The following is a 20,466-nucleotide window of genomic DNA, read 5'->3' as shown; positions in this document are numbered from 1 at the left end:
ACACTTGACAATCTGCTAGAAACAGAGAACACAAGCAATTTGTCTCAAACAGGACAAGACAAAATGGAGTACATTAGCTACTCGGCATGAAAGATGGAGCTTCAAGAGCTTAGAAGAAAAGTTTGTTGTTAACCTTCACTATTTGATGTATGGAAGTAGCCTAACATCATCCAAAAAGATAAACTCATACAATTATCAAATCCAAAAATTACAGAAGTAAGTTTATTATCTTGACCTGGAATAAAATGTTGTAATTTCATTCAAAGTGGAAATAAAGAGAGGTAGCTAGACATTGGCAAAATAACATGTCAAGATGCTTTTAGTTTTCTTTTCCATCTCCCACAGTTCCCTAAACTTAGCCATTTTCAGTCCAAGATAATTCACGTAATACCATCAAGAAGACAGAGACTATTAATTCAAGGAATTCAGTAGAAGCATCGTCAGTTGTCACATTGAAGTAGTTTCAAAACCACATTATAGATTCTTTATATCATACCTCTTGGTGTTTGGTGATACGACCCTAGACACCTGTAGATGTTATATTGGAGATTGGCCTTTTAATTTGCACATTAATTTTATAGAACTTCAACCATGGTCGTGCTCAAAGGTATTCAATTCTCATGATAGCGAAGCTAGAGCATTGGAATTTTTAATCAAGACGATCCATGAGCTAGATTCTTTTGCAGTGATAAACAAAGTGTAATCATCATAATGAAATAAAGTTAGTCATATCACGTTGATTCTTTTTCTTTCTTCTTACCTAGTAATATTGAACATGGCGAGTAAGGACACAGACCCGTAGTCTTTCGTTGATAAAGACAAAGAAGAAAAAACTTGCGAGAAATAAAATATGAAAACATGTGCTGTTATTATAAAATTGGACATAACCAAAGAAAGAAGAGGTTGCTTTTGGAAGAGAATATTTCTCCTAAAAACTGTTGATTAATTTTAACTCGAGAGACAAATGTGAATTCAACTTCCTTGCATAATTAAATTGTTTAAGGAATATCATCAAATACCTTAGCAAAATAAAAAATGAACCAAAAACTCAGTTAACCCAATTAATCTATTTCAGTTTATCGAATCTGTTTTTCAGTTTAAGAGTGTGAACTGACAAATTACATTATCTGTTAAATCATTTGACAAAAAATTAATAAGAATAACTGAGGGGAACATGAAAACAAATATATCACAAAGGAAAGACAACTTAAATAAAGGAACTAACTTTGGGATGTCAAATAAATCCTAATGCTTCGCCATTCAAAGTAAGAAATAACTATGAGATAAAGATTCATATAGCTGCTTGACCGAAGACGTTGAATTCTTTAGTCTTAGTTTTGATAAAGAAGAGGAAGAGGAATGAGAGAGTACAGAAGAGCAATGAGGGAGTAATTGGGAGACGTGAAGAACAACGAAGAAGAATAGGGAAGGAGAGTGTGCCAATAAATTATGCTGTGGTCGTCCTGCTCTTGGTGCTTCTATATAGTAGTAAACTAGATGGCTCGTGTCCGTGCCTTGTACCAATGAGATACAAATAAAGGCGACATGATTAAACAAAATATTAGCATAATATGCTTCATACCATATCATATTCATTTGTTGAACAAAGTCATACAAGAAGTTTGCTAGAAAGGCAAAAACAGAGAGATTTAGTTGGTCCAACATATGTATGAGATATGTTGCAATGGCCTGGAATCTGAATTCGGGAACCGGTTAGCAAAAGTAAGTTCTTTCGGATGAAACTCTTACATGACCTGAAAAGAAATTAAAAGAATAAACTAACACAATTCACCTCGGTAGGCGAACCCTCTCATTCATAAAATGAATCTATCATACGACATTCCATTTAAACGCATTTGATAGTTAAGAAGTACAGCCGAATTCCATTTATAAGTATTCAATGACATAAGGTGGACAGGTTTACAACAACACAATTTTCACAGACTTGATACGACTTCCCATGACCTGATCTAGACCGGTGCAAGAGCGACCATTGACTCAGATTACCATTACGTTCTACGACGCATCCTCCGTCCTGAATGAAGTGGGAGGAGGCCTTCCGGATAGGCACCGTGAGTTCCTCTTCACATCAACAAATACCTGAAACAATCTACACCCCAAAAAGGGTGTAGCAAGTGCAATATCAGTACAAACATGCGTACTGAGTAAGTATCATAGGCCTACAAAGGTTAATAGTACATATTAGTAAAGAATTCACGAATAATGAGGATAATCACTAATTAAATCACATATCCCGAAACAGTAGATCACAACTTCAATAGAACTTAAGTCACAACTAATCTTCAATGAATTATAAGTTGGCCAAACCCCTATATAGATTCTCAACACCTTCACAATTCCCAAGTCGCTCGTTCGTGTTTTAGGGCGAGCTCATTGTTACGACACCTTTATGTCCACCTCGCTTAACACAATACACTACTAATTTTAGGTGAATTAACAGGCACAAGTCAACAATATAAGTCACAAGAATCGAGTCCAAATGTTCGTCATTGCCTATGTATAGCATCTAAACCCTATATGTTAAGTCTGAGTATATCCGATCCAACCAATCATTACAATAGAATCATTACCATACGATCATCACAACAGAATCATCACAATCCAATCATCACAACAGAATCATCACAATACAATCATCACAACATCTCGACCAAGTCAATATACAATGCAATGCGATAATGGTATGAATGTGATGCCATGCCATGCAAATGAGGTGTACACATGTACTCCGGACGGAAATATCGACGTCTCGACAGCACAACCCAGCATGACTCGCGAAGTCTAAGTGGCACCCGTCCAGGATCTTTGCCAAGCAAACAGATGTGACCCTGGCTAATTGCTCACAGGGGGAGTCTCACCGGCACCACCCTGGGGGACTCGCGGAGTCCATGCACTAACAATGATTCCGGGATAACATCGGAATCGGCCATGCAACAACGATGCCCGAATATAACCATCGGACATCGGCCTCCTCACAATTACTCAAAAGAGTCTGTCAAATACCAGTTTCACAAATCAACGATTTCGGAATTGAACCTCGGACATCAGCCTCCTTACAATCACTCAAGTAAAAGAGTTTATCAGGTATCAGTTTCATATAAACAACGATTCCGAAATGGATCTTTGAACATCGGCCTTTTCACAATCACTCAAGTAAAAGAGTTTATCAAATATCAGTTTCGCTCAATCAACGATACCGGATCATCACCGGGTATCGGCCATGCATGATAAATATGAGAGAATGCGTGCAATGCATATGTCAATCACCAACAGTGGGTATGCCAACATATATCAATAACTCAAGTACCAACAGTGGGTATGCTAACAATATATCTCAGTACAAATACCAACAACGGGCATGTCAATCCTATCCGAACCAGGACAACAAGCAGAATTCGATATCTACCTACTACACATGGCATCAAGCCAACACAATTGAACAATCAAACACACATAACGGGGTGACTAGCCCCAACACACATCAAGTCAATCATTTAACATACGGTATTACCATTTCCCTAATCAGCATATTTGCTTAGGATAAGAATCTCACCCTACACTCGAGTCACTCGTCACCATTTAACTAGGACATCATTCACTACCGTGATTCATTTTATATTCCCAGCTAGCGTTTAGATTCACTACAATAATCTCATCGATAGGCATAATTAGATTCGCCCACTACTCCCAAGTTACATAAATCCACCGATAATCAACAAGGCCACATCAAAACCTAAGGAGTCTACAGGCCACAAGCCCGAACAAACAAGTCACACATGACAATTCCATCCTAAAGTTCCATCCCATATCTCCAATGTCCTACACATGCATTCTCCGTTTCTTCTACACAACAATACGGAAAACTAACCGGAGTCTACCAAAGGGAAAGCCGTAACCTACCTCACTGCCGAGCGGGAGCCACGAACATCCGTTGATTCCTTCAACCCACCATCAAATCGTAATCCACACATAATAGCTTGGAAGCAACCATGAGGCCCAAGAATTGAAATACCCATTATAACCTTCATAAGAGACTTTGGATTTACGAAGGAAGATTTTTTATCTCAACCCATTTCTAATTCCGTCCACAACACTCCTAGATGTTTTACCCATTTTTAAGCTTATATTGGGGAAAATGTACTCATTTTCAATTCCGTGGAAGAACTCCTTTTTTAAGGTGAAGGAATGTAGTGATCTAGGTTATTAATTTGTTATAGATGAAGAATATGGAAGGTTTGTTTAGAAGGGACTATGTGAAAAATGTTGTTGACTCATCATCTCTCCAACTCTAGCTTACTAGGAACACCCACTTGATAATTCTTTAGGGAACAAGATTTAAGTGGTTTAGGAGTAGTCTACCAGGTGGAATGTGAATTTGAAGGCTTGGAAAGGTCTATCAAGACCCAGGAATCTGTTATTTCTGGTTTTTCCCCGAGCTGGGAGGCTGGAAATTAGGGTATTGAAAAATGAGACAATTCCCGAAATGATTCCTTAAATAGGGTATTTTCACTGCATGCACCGCTTCAGCGGTTGGCCTCGGCTGCGGCCGCTCGATATATTGCCATTATGGTACAAGGCGGGATTTTTGACGCTAGAGCGCCACGGCTCACGCTCGGGACCTAGCTGGGTCCTTTACCCGAATTTTCGATGTTTGATCCCCTTCTGCACAATGGTTATCACTAGTTTATATGTCCGTCGTAATTACTTTAGAGAGGGGAAAGTCCCAGGATGACGCATTTACGGGTAGTTCGGAATCTTTGCAGTAACGACGGAACGGGTCGTTACAAAGAAGTGAAAGTATAAACTCAGCTCACAAACAAACCAACCAAAGCGTTGAGTATCTATAAAGATTTGTGGAAGATGTGGAAGTATAAACTCAGTTCATAAATAAACCAAAATGTTTGAAAGGAGGTCATTTTTTTCCTGCAACATTAGCTTTTATCATTTATATCTTCTTCTTCTTTTTTTTCCAACAATATGGCAATAATTTTCAACACCAATTTAACAGTAATGATGGGCGAGCATATCTGGGCTATTGAGAACCAATTGGCATAACTTGTATCATGTATGCTCCAATCAAATCGAAGATAAAATTAAGCTAATGATGGGCGAGCATATCTGGGATATTGAGAACCAGTTGGCATAACTTGTATCATATGCTCCAATCAAATGGAAGATAAAATTATGCTAAATTACCTCAAAATGTTGTCTTCATATGTAAACTGAGCATAGAAAAGAGTTGTACCATATACAAGTCTCAAATCTTTAGCTCACAACAAATTATGAAATACTCCTTTACAGCATAAGTGAAAGAACACAATTTATTCCTAAAACGTAACGAGAAACCATATTTTACCCAATAAATTTCAAATTCCACAGGAGATTAAGAAATGTAGGAGTTCTCCTGTATCTAAATCCTAGATATGGAAGCATAGAAATCAAAATATATAGAGGAAAAACCTGGCATGTTTTCTACTTCTATCTATTGACAAAATCAAAATAAGTCACCGTGAACTTTGTAGATGTATGAGTTGGAGAAAAACTCACCCAATTTGTACAATTTCATAATGGATATGAAGCTGCCAAACCGAGCCAACAAATAGGAGAACTACCAGCTACCACCCACGCGTTTTACAAGGCTGGGAGGCAAATTTAAGTGACAAAAAAAATTTATAAATAAGTTTTAAGAAATCAAATGGAAAAGTTTGATCTTTTCTTTTTCTTCATTGTGGTTGCAGGATCTCCAAGGAAAAATATGCACTGATTTTGTTTAAAATTCATTTATAGAAGGAAGTGCTTCTTCTCGTCCTACGACATACTCACTTGATTCACCAATATCGATGGATCCCCTACTTACCAAAAAAGATAAAAGTGAAAATCAAATAAGATCAAAGTGTCGGTACATTAATTGCACGTATTAACTTAAAGATAGGAAAATTGTCCTCTTCGGTCTAATCCGTGAACCAATATCTCATATTCTTTGGGTGTCTAATTCAGTTTTTCAAAAAAACACTCTAATTTATCCCACTAATGGAAGTAAAATTCCCTGGAGAAAATTAGGCGTGACCACAAACGTCCAATTTGTTACCAAACCATCTATATATTTATTACAAGGCGTTTGTCACCTCACCTGCATGTGGTTTGACAACGTTCCCAGTGATTCTTTCAAACTCTTGCATTAACCATAGAACTGACAAATATTAGCAAGAGTATTTGATACCTTGAATGAATATACCTAAGAATACAACATACAAGATAAGTTGGAGAAAATAGCCAATTATTGTATCAGAATGCAATTTTGTTCTATAAACAATTATAGGATTTTCAGCAAGCACGAAAAATAATAACATGAAATAAAAGTAACAATTGTATTTAAGGGTAGCTATAATTTGGTACTAAAGTGTTGCAATATCAATGTGTGAGTCACTTCATTGATCAATCAAAGCTTCAGCAATTGTCAAATCTCTATTACCAAAACTGAAGGATGATACTCACACAATATATCTCTTTATTCTGCTCAGCTTAATGTCTAAAAGCAAGCTTTCTAATTTCTTCAGTTGTAATTTCTCCAAATGTTATATTTACATATTCTTTCACGTTTGTATCAATTACACATCACCTTCCTCCAGATGCCCTTCCATTTTGAAAAATTCTGATGCATAAACAAATGTGCGAGTTCACTGCAACAAGAAAGATAAGCCAAAAAGGTTCTCTGTTCAACTATATCAATCCAACTGCGGGATTCTCCCCAATAGTGTGACATAAGGGAATATTCTTGCTTCAAAATACACTATGTGCAAGAGAGAGAAGACCTCTACATAACAAAATCCCCACTGTGCACAACGTTTTTTTGATAAGCGGAAGATCCTGAGGGCCAATGGTGCACGATAAAACTCAATGAATAGTAGGTCCATTAGGGATCAAATCCTTTTCCCAGGAACATATACAGTCAAACCTCTATAAAGACGTCATTTGTTCTGAATATGTTTTAGCTACTATAGCGAAATATTGTTATAGAAAACGTATAATATACCATAACATGAAAACTGGTTCCAAAAAGAACTTGAAGTTGTAGTGAAATGTTGTTATAGAGAGATACAACTGTAGCAGATGTTAGAATTTTACGTCTCTTATAATGTGGCCACATAGCAGGAAATTTACCAAGTCTAAATGGAGGGCATTACTGCCTAGACCAGTAATAGCATCACACACAATGTCTTCCAGACTCAAAAAACTAAGAATACTAGAACAGATATACATGAAGCAAATTGCCAAGATTGAGTGGAAAGAGTGTTTCCCAGTCATGTAACAGAATTCAAGCTTTACAATCTGCAAATTTACAGCAAAGAACAGACTTACAAGTTACAACAGTGCATTAACGTACCGTAAATGCAAATTACCATTCATGATACAGTAAACTTGGGGTTGCTAATCTTCATCATCACTCAGAATAATCACATTTTTTTCAATAGACGAAGACTCCCGAGCAAGATGCTTCTTGCGAACTGCATTGGAAGAAGTCGCAATATTTTCTCCAACAGCAGTATGCTGTGATATTTTTGGCAATAAAACTTTATTCTCATCTTGACCATTTTCTTTCGATTGTGATCGATGAGTCAATGCATCTGAACCAACAGACGAACAAGATATTGGATCCAAATTATTTTTCTGATCCTGTTGAATATATGATGTTCGTCCGGAGGTTAAACGGTGAGACATACTCTCAGAGAGTCCCACATCAAAAATCACAGGTACCTTCACCATTTCAAAAGGAGGTACCGTACATCCATCCTTGCTGGCATCTTTAGAGACGTCGGACACAGGCAATCCAAGTTTTTCTTTTGCCCACTTATGAACTGCACTTACCTTAATAAAAAAGAAAGGGAAAATTTCATAAGTAGCAAGATTAGTATCTTTTTTTGCAAGAAATATCTTCTTTTTCTTTTTTTTTTTTCAACAACGTAGCAATATTTTTTCTTTCAAAACGTAGCATATACACTGTATGCGCGCGCACACAATATCAATGTATATACACTGATAGCAAATACACAGTATGCGCGCGCATACAAGAATTGTGCCTACAATTTAGAGATACGTATATCAACGTATCTGCTATAAAATGTAAAATATAGCTATATTTTGTAATTATTTAAAAGTACTGCTATAAAGTGTAGTTATGGAGAATAAATCAGTTACATTAGGTAATTTAAAAATAAAATTTCAGAAAAAAACTTACCTTCTCATCCAAAGCATCAACCATGATGTTCAACTCATCTATTCCATACCGTATAAGCAAATACTTCTCGCTCCAAGCACAAGCACAAAGCTGCTTGGCATGAAGAAGACAAGTATATTTATGTGGAGAACATTTGCAGCCAATGGCCGAAAGGTATAGATCATAGAAGCATATAGCGCACTCCCGTTTGGTCGTAGCACGAAAGTCATCCTCCATCTTTTGCGATTCAAGAGAAGCACACACATATTTGCGTCTTCTCACTTCAGTGGCAACCCGTGTCTATCCAAATATAGAACAAATTAAAAATTACTTCCAATAGAAAATGAAACGTCACATTTTACATGAATATATTTCTAAATAAGATAACTAGTACTCACACACACGAGTTTAAACTCAATAAAGTAGCTCTTAGTATAGTTAGTAGGTGTCTGAACATAAAAAAGTATGATATTTGAAAAATGTTGAAAAAGAGGATTTTGGAAATCGAATTGTGTTTGGACATGTATTTAACTTGAAAAAAAAAAAAGTTCAGATTTTGTGAGTGGAAAAAAAATTCAGTTGAAAAACTGTTCAAAACCACTTTCTCAAATGTGAAACTCATTTTTAATAAATCAGTCCAATATATAACCAAATGCTGTTTTTGGAAAAAGAAAAAAAAAAAAAAAAAAAGGTAAAGAATTTGTATGGACAAACGGGAGCTTAACTTCCTCAACCAGAGTAGGGACTAACAGAAGCTAAGTCTCAACCTGCGAACTAAGGATAAGGAGCTGCTCACAGAACACACATATCAAAAAGAGGTAAATTACAAAAGACCCCTGCTGATTTTGCCTAGTAATATTTGAATCATAAATTATTGTTGAACATGTCTTTGAAATGCTCGACTCCGAAGGTCAAAAGTCTGCAATGCATCTTTTACCTTAATAAAAGTAAGGAGGTCTAGTGACAGCAAACAGTTGTGTATGACACCAAAATTAGAAAGGCAAAAGGGTCAAATTTGCCCCTTTCAGGGCATACCGGTCACTTACCGCTTTTCCTATTCCTTTCATACCCTTCATGAAAAAAGAAGAGGAGAAATTCAAAATTAACTCTCTCCTCATGATAATAATTACTTTTTCTTCCCAATACATTCAGTAAGTAAAAACGTGCACGCCTAATTAAATTTGATTCTTGAAAGTAGGCGTATTGTACAACCAACAACCTAAACTACTTTTTCGTATACAATATCTATACTGTTATATTCCTATACAGTAACTATATAGAGTCTTCGTTTTTTATAGGTCATCAAATATGTAATGATGTCAACCTTCACTTTATATCTTGGCCATAGTAAATGGTTGATCTTAATTTCAACTAGCCATTTTTTTCTCTCTTTTACTTTCCTTCTTCTTAACAGTTTTAGACCCTACTTTTCGTACATCTAATGGGCCAAAAAGGAGGTTGTTATGTTGTTTTTAAGGGAAAAAAGCAAGGTATCTATGGTAGTTACCCTTCGTTATACTATCCGTACAAAAATATCCCCACTGCTACCAAATGGTTCAAAATATGCCCCTCCTCCGTTAGGGCAGTCCAAGGAGGACACCCAATCCCACATGGCACCAACATTTTGATGAGGTGGACCATGCGGCATGCCCCAACCCATTTTACGCCATGTGGCATACCACATCAGTGCCCCAACCCATTTTACGCCATGTGGCATGTCACCTCAGCCCCAACCCACTTTACGCCATGTGGCATACCACCTCAGTGCCCCAATCCATTTTTGTACGGATAGTATAACGGAGGGTAAAATTAATCCTTTTCTCATAGTAAAGGGGAAAATTTGACCCTTTTCCCAATTAAAATACAACATAAAATGGAAAGGAAGAAACAACACTGTCAATTGAAAAGAATAAGCAGAAAGCCTGTTAGAATTGAAGTTCAGGAATTTGGAATGGCTCATTATTTAAATGTTGGAAGTCACGAATAATAGAGGCTTACCTTAAGTGCATTTGTTAAAATCCCATTGCTCTGACAGACTGCTCTCCATTTTAAATTATCAAAAGAATTCTTGTTCCACAGTGCAAGTTCTCCTAAAGCCCTAATTGCTTCTGTGGCTGCTTCAAACAGCAGCTTATCATGGGAGATTGATGTCTTTCTCCCCTTCTCACAATACCGTTCGACAGCAATCTGACCATGTGGTAACCAGTCAAAGGGAGCAAAATTTACTGCTTCATAACAATTAAATCCACTATCGAAATCCGCATGGTATGCTCCAGGGAGAATGAGAACAAACTCCTTTGGTTTTTGCACACAACGATAAACAGGTATACCCTCTGAAGTCAATATAGAAGGCGAGAATTGAGTGGCCTGCATCGGATATGAAGGTTAATTGATCAAATGGGAGGGAATAGACAAACTTTTCATCTTCGGCATGCAAAATATAACAAATCAAGTATATTAAAGAAATCATGTCTCCAGATTGCATCATTAGGGATAGCAGTGAAGAGGTTGAAGAGTAATACACAAAGAAAATATTGAGTAATGGGTGAGAAGTTAGTTGGATCAAGCTTTTGGGAAGCCAAAAGTGCTTATTTTTTCTCCAGAAAGTGCTTATGTTAGAAAATTGAGATGTTTGGCCAAGATTTTAGGGGGAAAATAAGTGCTTTTGAGTAGTAGTAGAGTTTTTTTTTTTTCAAAAGCTAAAAAAGTAGTTTTTCCCCAAAAGCACTTGGAACATTGGTCAAGCATAAAGTACTGCTCTAATATTGGCAACAGTGCTTTCCAAATTAATCAACCAAACACAAACTGCTACTCTAAGAGTACCTTTTCGAAAAGCAAATTTTCAAAATAAGCAAATTTTGGAAGCTTGGCCAAATAGTTCAATGAAATTTATTCTTGAAAGCTGTGAAAGTTATTTCAAACTGGGGACTAGCCAACCTTCTATAACGCCAAACTGGTTACACCAAGTCAGATACCTATCTAAAATACTATATCGTTCTTTTCTATCAGACGAGTAGTTTTTGAACCCCATTTACCAAAGACTACTCCCTCAACTTCACCCCCCCCCCCCCCCCCCCAAAAAAAAGTAAACTCCGTTAAAACCACCAAAAAAAAAAAAATTAATAATAAAGCAAGACAAAATCATCACACTTGCAATATAAATTACCAAAAGAACTATTATTCCATTACCGCACCAAATACTTCCTCATTTTTATTTTTATTTTGCAAAGCAAAACAAATAGTTCCTTATTCTTTTTAGGTGGTCCACAATTTTGATTAATTTTTTTTTTTTTTTGAAATAGAGAGGTCAATTTATTAGTAAAATTGAAAAAGGAACCAGCTAAATATTCATCCCTATCTTTCCAGTAACAGGCAGTTCCTTGTCGAAATAATGAAAAATAACTTCAAGGATTTGAAACTCACAAGGTTGTGAAGCAAACAAGGATGTACTGACAACTGTGGCAGATGCTTCTTGACAGCTTCCTCAAACTTGCAACGATAACTCCCGGGAACCCCATAAAATATTTTCGGGGCACCAAAATGTATGTAGGATAGCAAATATAAGTGCTGCTCTTCAATTCTCTAATGGAGGATGGAAAAAGCAGAATATAAAGGCAATTAATCAACATAATCAAAAAGGTAATGCTAACAAATGGACTTATGCTCATTACTCATTGGTACTTTCTCCTCCCAGGAGATACAGCCCAGGAATGACTATGCCCAACAACAACAATAACATACCCAGCGAAATCCCACATGTGGGGTCTGGGGAGGGTAGAGTGTACGTAAACCTTACCCCAACCTGAGAAGGTAGAGAGGCTGTTTCCAGTAGACCCTCGGCACAAGGACAAGTAACCCAAAACAGTATAAAAGTAATACTATAAAAGTCATGGCAAAATACTATAAAAGCATGATAAAACAGTATAAAAGGAGCAGTACCTACCACAAAGTAATACGATAATCGAAGTACAAGAAACAACATAGCAGAAATCGAGGGACAAGCAAGTATAAGAGTAATACTACGACTACTAGTATGATCGGATAAGTAGGACACCGCACGGATACCCACTAACCTTCTACCCTAATCCGTGCCCTCCATAACCCTCTATCTAAAGTCATGTCCTCGATAAGCTGGACCTGCACCATGTCCTGTCTAATCACCTCTCCTCAATACTTCTTCGGCCTATTTCTACCTATCCTAAAACTGTCCATAGCCAACCTCTCACACCCCCACACTAGGGCATCCGTGCATCTCCTTTGCACGTGTCTGAACCATCTCAGCCTCGCTTCCCGCATCTTATCATCCACCGAGGCCACTCCTACCTTATCCCGGATATCTTCATATCTTATCCTATCTCTCCTAATATGCCCACACATCCATCGCAACATCCTCATTTTCGCAACTTTCATCTTCTGAACAATAGAGTTCTTGACTGGCCAACACTCTGCCCCATACAACATAGTTGGTCAAACCACCACTATGTAGAACTTGCCTTTAAGATTTGGTGGCACCTTCTTGTCACACAAGACTCTGGATGCGAGCCTCCATTTCATCCACGCCGCACCAATACGATGTGTGACATCATCATCAATCTCCCCATTTCCTTGGATAATAGACTCAAGATACTTGAAGCTTCTTTTCTTTTGAATGAGCTAGGTACTAAGCCTCACTTCCACGCCAGCCTCATGCATTATGTCACTGAACTTGCACTCCAAGTATTCTGTCTTGATCCTGCTCAACCTAAACCCTTTAGATACCAAAGTTTGTCATCAAACCTCCAGCTTAGCGTTATCTCCGTTGTGAGTCTCGTCGATTAGAACTAAATATAACTTTTTATTTATTTATTATGGCAATATATACCATATCAAACAAAATATTTCTTAAAATAAGTATTTTGACATGGTTTCTATGGGTTAATTTGGGCTACACAAATTTTTAGATGAGTTGACAAAATTGGGCTGAGCTAATAAATGGACGGGTCAAGCTTAAGCGGGTTGAGCGAGTCATGAATTTATGGGCTAATTTTGTCACCCCTAATTTGAATTAAAAGAATAAATGTAGTCGCTGAATGATAAAATGTAAATCTTACCCAGTGATTTGATGAAAAACACATTCCGATGGAGAGCCGGGGAAGCAAAATAGAGGAGTTGTTACAACTTTCAAAGCGTAGAAGAGAATCTTGAAGCTTAGGGGTATTGTTTAAGTTCCAACCAGATTCCACATATTGTGGACATTCAGTTACATCCCGTGGATTCGTTTTATGTGGAAACCCACTTGCACTAGTTTCCATAATATTCCCATGGAGCACCTAATAAACCAAATTGACAACAAAAAGTAAGAAAAAATGATTTTGGCATATCCCTAGAAAAAGAAATTTGCAATTCCACAGAAAAACCTCGATTTCTTCAGTTGGATTCTCAATAATCCTCCAGTATTCCCCTTCAATATCAGGAATAGATGGGGAATTCTTGACAAAGTACTGCCTCTTGAAATAATTAGCGTAATTCTTGAAAGATTTCAGCTTAAACTTGGGCCCACTTTCAAGTTCAAAGTGTTCATTACAGCTACCAAATTCTTTAAGTTCCATGCTTAGGATTTTTTGCTGTCTATTATTCGTCTTCATTTTCTTGAAAAACACACTCTGGAGGTCACTAATGCGCTGGATACGGGTGTCGACTCCATACCTCGTGGCCTCTTCTTCAATGCGGCAAGGTGGGGTCCAGGAAGCAGGAGGAACAATACGGCATATTCCGTAGTGCTTGACATGTGGAAGGATGCTTGCGACATACTTGAGGGTATCTTCAAACTCCTAAAATAAGATTTAACGTCATGAAAGCAGCATCTGGCTTTTGGTACCTGTATATGATGCAATAGAGGGATAAAATGAACGGTCCCTTCTGTTTGAGGATAGGTTCAAAATAGTCCCTTAAGTATGCACTTAACAATTTTGGTCCTTTAAGTTCACCAAAAGTTAACACTTATAGTCTCCATCAAATATTTAACAATTTATGGTCATTAAATTTGACGGAAATAACAGCCTCTCTACCTCACAAGGTACGGGTAAGGTCTGCGTACACTCTACCCTCCCCAGAACCCACTTGTGGGACTACACTGGGTATGTCGTCGTAGATTTGACGGCAACAGTGGGGGAAAAAAGATTTAACCATAAATACCAAAAAAGTCCTATCAAAACCTAAAATATGCAACACGAAAAACTGCACTAGACACCGAAAAGATATAAACAATAGCAAAAATTACAACCTTAAAAACTCACACTAGAGTCTACAATTAAATAAAAAATTGCACAAACTACAAAAATTGTACCTCTGAATGCGAGTTCCCGAAAAAAAAAAATGCATAGTTCCCGTCAAATCTACGGGATAGAGTTCGGTAAATATCTAACGGAGACTAGAAGTGTTAACTTGTGGTAAACTTAAAGGACCAAAACTGTTAAATGCATACTTAAGCGACAATTTTGAACCTACCCTCAAACATAAGGTACCGTCTTTATCATTTTCTCCAAAAAGAGGGCATATGCCAGGCTGAAAGAAAGATGAGTGTCAAGGAATACCTCTTTAGTGGGATGGAATACAGGAGCCTCATCAAGTGAAGGGATCCGTGCTAATTCCGGACGACATCTTGCAACAACCTTTTGAAAAAGCACACCAGAAACATCATAAGCTAAATGGAAATTAGAAAGAAAAAAAAAAAGAAACAGATGCAGATTGAAATTAACTTTTGGATAGAGACATTTAATCCATGCCTTGAAACCAAACACTATACAATATTAAGGAAGAATGAACCTTCTCGCAGTTGTGACCACGGTAACATCCTCGGATCACTCCTTTGGGAAGACAAGCACGTGAAGACGAACTCTGTAAAATAAATTGAACTCAGATACAATCAAATGACAAGATCATTACTTCTCACTAGCAGCACTACATGCCAACAATTACACAGAAAAACAGTAAATGCTGCCACATTCTTTGACCAGGCACTACAAGCGAAGATGCAGCCAGATAATCCCTTAACTTCCAAGTGATGCACGAGACAATCAAATGAAGAAGAGAATACCCATAGAAAAACAGAAGAGAAAGTCATCCTTGAGCCGTACTCAAGCCCACTTGCCAGGACATATGATTTGATTAAGGGTGGCAAATAGGAAACTGGGGAGGGTGGTGTGTACGCAGCCTTGCCCCTACCTTGTGAAGGTAGAGAGGTTGTTTCCGATAGACCCTCGGCTCAAGTAAAGCATATTAAATCAGGTATGAAAAGGAAGGTTTTATACTTATATTAATCCGATTCACTCTCGTTGAGAGTCGAACTCAAGACCTCCCGCTTACAACATGGGTGTTCTGACCAACTGATTTAATATGAGAGAGAGAGAGAGAGAGAGTGTAAAGTATGAGTATGTTTTTCTGTTACGCAAGATAAGATAAACTATTGGTGTTTATAAGGAAAAAAAGTTTTATTAGTTTTAGTTTAATAACTTTATGAGAAAATATATGAAAATCTTACTAAATGACCTTATCAGCTTCACATTCAGGATCCTCTTCCATGTGATCAACATGATCATCAAGTATCCAAGGCCTACGCCTAACAGAACTCTTAAGCTTTCCTGTGCTAATAATTGTTGAAGTAGAAGCAACCTGGCTAGGACCTTCCTGACTATTTTCAACCATCTTTAGTGTGAAGGACGTTAACGATTCATAACCGGGTGGAATAGAGAACTTTTTCCTGTCGTCACTTTCACCCTGTGATCTTGTGCGCTTGGCCCCCATTAGCACTGAAACAAAAGGGAAAGTATTAGTGGACATGAAATGTACATCCTCCATTGTCTTTGTTAGGCATCTAACAATTTAAGGACATGACTGTTATGTGGCATGGACTTATTTTACCTTGTAACACTAAGGAAGAAAATAACCAAATACAGGCATACTTCATCAATGTCCATGTAACTAGTACCTCTTAACTTCGCCTTTATAGCTCTGTCAAGTACAATCAGACATCCGTCTGTGAGAACTTCAGACTAACCTGCAACAAGAGAACACAGATAAATAGGTAAATACTAGCCAAATATGACATATAGTCAAAGATTAAATAATCTGTATACACATACAAAAGAGTAAAGACTCAAAACAAATGGATTTGGTCGTGCCTGGTATTGTAAGGTCAAAAAAAAAGTGTGGATGAATTTTAACCAAATTCTTCATCTTTTATCAAGTAAATGTATTTTCATTCATAAACGTGGACAAAAATGTGGCTGTATACAAGGGGCATGCAAAAAGGTAACCAAATTCTTCATAAAATCCTTCTTTTAATTGCAGAACATAAATCTTGTTAACCAGAGAACACAAAAGTAAGGGGAATATGCAAAGTTAGTTATAGATCTTTACACAGTAAATGAAAAACACAACAAAAATGCCTTCACTTCCCTTCTAGACACTACTTTCCTTTTTCTGAGAAAAAAATCAATCAATCAATTACGTCTCAATCCCAATCTAATTAAAGTCAACTCTATAATCCTATGCATCCATTTTTCTGTATTTGGGTCCATTTCATTGTTTCGTACTAGATTCTGAAAAAGAATGATGTTGGCATTAAATCCACTACAAACTAGAACAAACCCATTTAGTATTTCAGCACAATGACAAATGACAAATAGAAATACACACATATATAAGACATCTATTTTTCATTTGAAAAATTGAAATGAACCAAAACTTGAAAAATAAAACATGTGTAAAGCAGTAAGAGATTGAAAATACGTTGAAGTACCTAGAAATTGGACCATAAAAGGTGATAGTAGTTTTGTCGTTGCAGTGCCATAGGATTCTAATTAAAGCCAACTAAATGAATCCTGTGCATCCATTTTGATTTATTCTGGTCCATTTCAGTCTTTGATACTAAACTCCCAAAGAGAATGATAACAACAACAACAACATACCCAGTGTAATCCTACAAGTGGGGTCTAGGGAGGGTAGGATGAATGCAGACCTTACCCCTATCTTTGTGGGGTAGAGAGGCTGTTTCTAATAGACCCTCCCAAAGAGAATGATGGGGGCACTAAATCCACCCAACTTACTAAGTCCTAAGAACTAAATCAAACTAGCACAAACACATTTCATATTTCAGCACAATGACAGAGAACAAATAGAAATACACACATATGACACATCTATTGTCCATGCGAAAAAATCGGCACTTTTTTTCTGATAGGTACGAGAAAAGTCGAAGCTTGGACCAAAATTTTCAACTGTACGTAAGACATGTATGAAGCAGTATAAGAATAAAAACACGTTTACCAAAGTTCCCAAAAAGAACGGTGTGGGCATTAAATCCACTAAACTTAATCAGCTCTTGGAAGTATCACACACTAGCACAAACCCATTTATATTTCAGCACAATGACAAATACAGATACATACACGTGCCACATCTATTGTCGATGTGAAAAATCGAAGCTTGAACCAAAAACTTGCAACTGTAAGTAAGACATGCATGAATTTTGCTTAGGGATGGCAAGCGGTGCGGGGCGGTGCGGTTGCGGGGAAAACCTGCGTACGCGAAGACTCCAAACCGCCCAAAAATTTCTATTTTCAATCCGCCCCGCCTTGCATAATTCTTTTTAAACTTTTTCCTTTTTTAACTGAGTTTGATACTAAAAATAAAATTCATAAAATTCTTTTTCATTTTCAAGCTAAGCAGTAAATTTAATAGATAATGACTTTTTTAGTATTCATAAAATCAGAACCATCGTCCATCTGAATCCACTACAAAGTCAGCATGAAAAGGAGTTGCCAATTGTGGAACTCTATGAAATGGACTAATTGGCTGACCAAATAGACCATATACATAGACACTGAAACGTGAAACGAATTCTTAAGGGTGCAAAAGATGAGTCATTTACGATAAATAGAATTGCCAGAAAGTTACTTCCTGTAATGGTGAAAACGTATAAATTTCATACTAAGAGAATGAACATAACTAAGAATATTAATCAGAAATAAGTCATAGTTCACAAAGCTAGTAGGTGGAGAACAAAGCGGTACTTAAAAATATTAGGAAAATCATACGTAATATATATCAAAATACATTAAAAACAAACAAGACCTCTACTGTATCAAGAACAGAAATCGGTTTAGAAAAAAATTATTAAACCCGCAACCCGCCCCGCTAGAATAGCCTATAACCCGCACCGCCCCACATATCCTGAAACACGCACCACCCCGTAGCCATCCCTAATTTTGCTACAAGATTCTAATTAAAGTAAGCTATATGAATCCATTTTGCTCTACTTGGGTCAATTTTCATTCTTTGTTACTAAATCCCAAAAAGAATGATGTGGTCTCCACTAAACTTAATCAGTTCTTAAAAGTATAACAAATTGGCACAAACCCTTTTCATATTCCAGCACAATAACAAATAATAAACAGAAAAAAATCAAATCTTGAACCAAAATTTGCAGTATAAAATTAAGAATATGTTACCTAGAAAGTAGACTGTAAAAGGAGTTGCAGTGTTATAAGATTCTAATTAAAGTAGCTATATGGATCCTATATATCCATATTGCTCAATTTGGGTCAATTTTCATTCTTTGATACTAAATCCCTAAAAGAATGATGTTGGCATTAAATCCATACAAGTATCCAACTTAATCAGTTCTTAGAAATATCACAAACTAGCACATGCCCTTTTCATATTTCAGCACAATAACAAAGAATAAACAGAAATAACAGCAAAAAAATCAAATCTTGAACCAAAACTTGCATTGACAATACATTACCTAGAAAGTAGACAGTAATAAAGGAGTTGCAGTGTTATAAGATTCTCCTAATCTTTGATTTGTATGAAACTATCACAAACTAGCACATGCCCTTTTCATATTTCAGCACAATAACAAAGAATAAACATAAACACACAGCAAAAAATCGAATCTTGAACCAAAATTTACAGTATAAAATTGAGAATACGTTACCTAAAAGGAGTTGCAGTGTTATAAGATTCTCCTTAATCTTTGATTTGTACTGAAAAAGAGTAATTAGCAGAACTTGTTGTGTTGAAAATGGAGAAAAGGGGGTTTGTATAGAGAAGAAAAAACACAAACCCCTTTGTACTTAAGACAGAGACTTTAAGGAATCTAACTATGGGAGGAATTTATCCAAGATTCCGCTTCCCCAAATCTCAACTGAAATAATCAGAGAAAATGATAAAAATGGTCCTTATGTTTGAGGCAGGTTCAAATTAGTCACCTAAATATATAGTATTAAGTAGTTTTAGTCCTTTAAGGTTTTTGCAAAAAAGTTACTTACTCCCTCCGTCCCATAATAAGTGTCACCTTCTCAAAAAATACGCAAATTAAGAAACCAATAATACAATATAAAATTTACTAAATTACCCCTATATAATAAAAATAAATTACTTTTTCCTCTTGAATGCACAAGTTGTAATCCTTTTGACATTGGGAATCCAATAATACTAAGTTACTATGTGGCTTTTCCAATCATCATTTAGACGTTACTTTAACTTGTCAGTTTTTTGTCTAAGGATAGAGTTAAAAAAAACTAGTCAATTTATGTTTTGATTTTCTAAGGTGACACTTATTATGGACAATTTTTTTTTTTTGCTAAAGTGACACTTATTATGAGACGGAGGGAGTATTATATTTTTGGTCATTGTCAAGTATTTGTCAAATTGTGTCTGTTAGATTGAACGAGGACTATAAAAGAAAAAAAGAGATTAGCGGGAACCCACATTTAGAGGTATAATTATTGTAGTTTTTTTTTAATCACTTTTTGATTTATATCATAGGCTGGTGTAGGCTTTTAGCTGTTTGAGGTGTAATTTTTGTTATTTTTTATATTATTTTTGGTGTGTAGTGTAGTATTTTTGAGTTGCGTTTTTTGCAATTTGATGGGACTTTTTTTGTGTTTAAGATTAAAAAATCATTGTTTCCGTCAAATTTAGCGAACATAAACTATTAAATATTTGATAGAGACTTAAAGTGTTAACTTTTAGCAAATTTAGAAAAATGGAAGCTTGAACCAAAACTTGCAGTATAAGAATGAGAATATGTTTACCTATGTTACCTAGAAAGTAGACAATAAAAGATTGATGGTAGTTTTGCAGTAAAGAGTCATAAGGGTATCAGCAGAACTTCTTGTGTTGAAAATAGAAAAAAGGGTTTGAACAGAGAAGAAAAAAACATAAACCTAGTACTTAAGACGAGA

The 20,466-nt window shown here is 36.4% G+C and overlaps 2 protein-coding genes across 14 annotated transcripts in view; one reads left to right on the top strand and one right to left on the bottom strand.

The window, feature by feature from the left end:
• Positions 1-20,466, top strand: part of LOC132050492 (probable protein phosphatase 2C 26) — an 80,384-nt gene that overhangs the window by 12,623 nt on the left and 47,295 nt on the right. The gene's annotated exons all lie outside the window — the stretch shown is intronic.
• On the bottom strand, positions 1,915-19,358 carry LOC132050490 (putative lysine-specific demethylase JMJ16). Of its 11 annotated transcripts, none has more exons than XR_009413428.1 (13): positions 19,215-19,358; positions 16,203-16,271; positions 15,764-16,023; positions 15,041-15,112; positions 14,809-14,886; positions 13,633-14,046; positions 13,327-13,545; positions 11,660-11,818; positions 10,235-10,603; positions 8,258-8,536; positions 7,406-7,887; positions 6,152-6,256; positions 5,450-5,870 (listed from the first exon to the last, which is right to left on the bottom strand). XR_009413428.1 is itself a non-coding variant. In XM_059441742.1 (13 exons), exons 3-12 carry the CDS (start codon positions 16,016-16,018, stop codon positions 6,200-6,202), a joined length of 2,310 nt encoding a protein of 769 aa, XP_059297725.1. In that variant the 5' UTR covers positions 16,019-16,023; positions 16,203-16,271; positions 19,215-19,358; the 3' UTR covers positions 5,450-5,870; positions 6,152-6,199. The 11 variants fall into 11 exon arrangements, 10 of the variants coding, with proteins under 10 accessions (XP_059297730.1, XP_059297725.1, XP_059297728.1 ...); XM_059441742.1 differs by having other exon boundaries at positions 7,480-7,887; XM_059441747.1 differs by lacking the exons at positions 5,450-5,870; positions 6,152-6,256 and adding an exon at positions 1,915-2,110 and having other exon boundaries at positions 7,480-7,887.

The sequence above is a fragment of the Lycium ferocissimum genome, chromosome 3, assembly GCF_029784015.1.
Source record: "Lycium ferocissimum isolate CSIRO_LF1 chromosome 3, AGI_CSIRO_Lferr_CH_V1, whole genome shotgun sequence".
Taxonomy (NCBI): Eukaryota; Viridiplantae; Streptophyta; class Magnoliopsida; order Solanales; family Solanaceae; genus Lycium; species Lycium ferocissimum.
The sequence above is the reverse complement of the archived record's forward strand: the minus strand, read 5'-3'. Positions and strand labels throughout refer to the sequence as shown.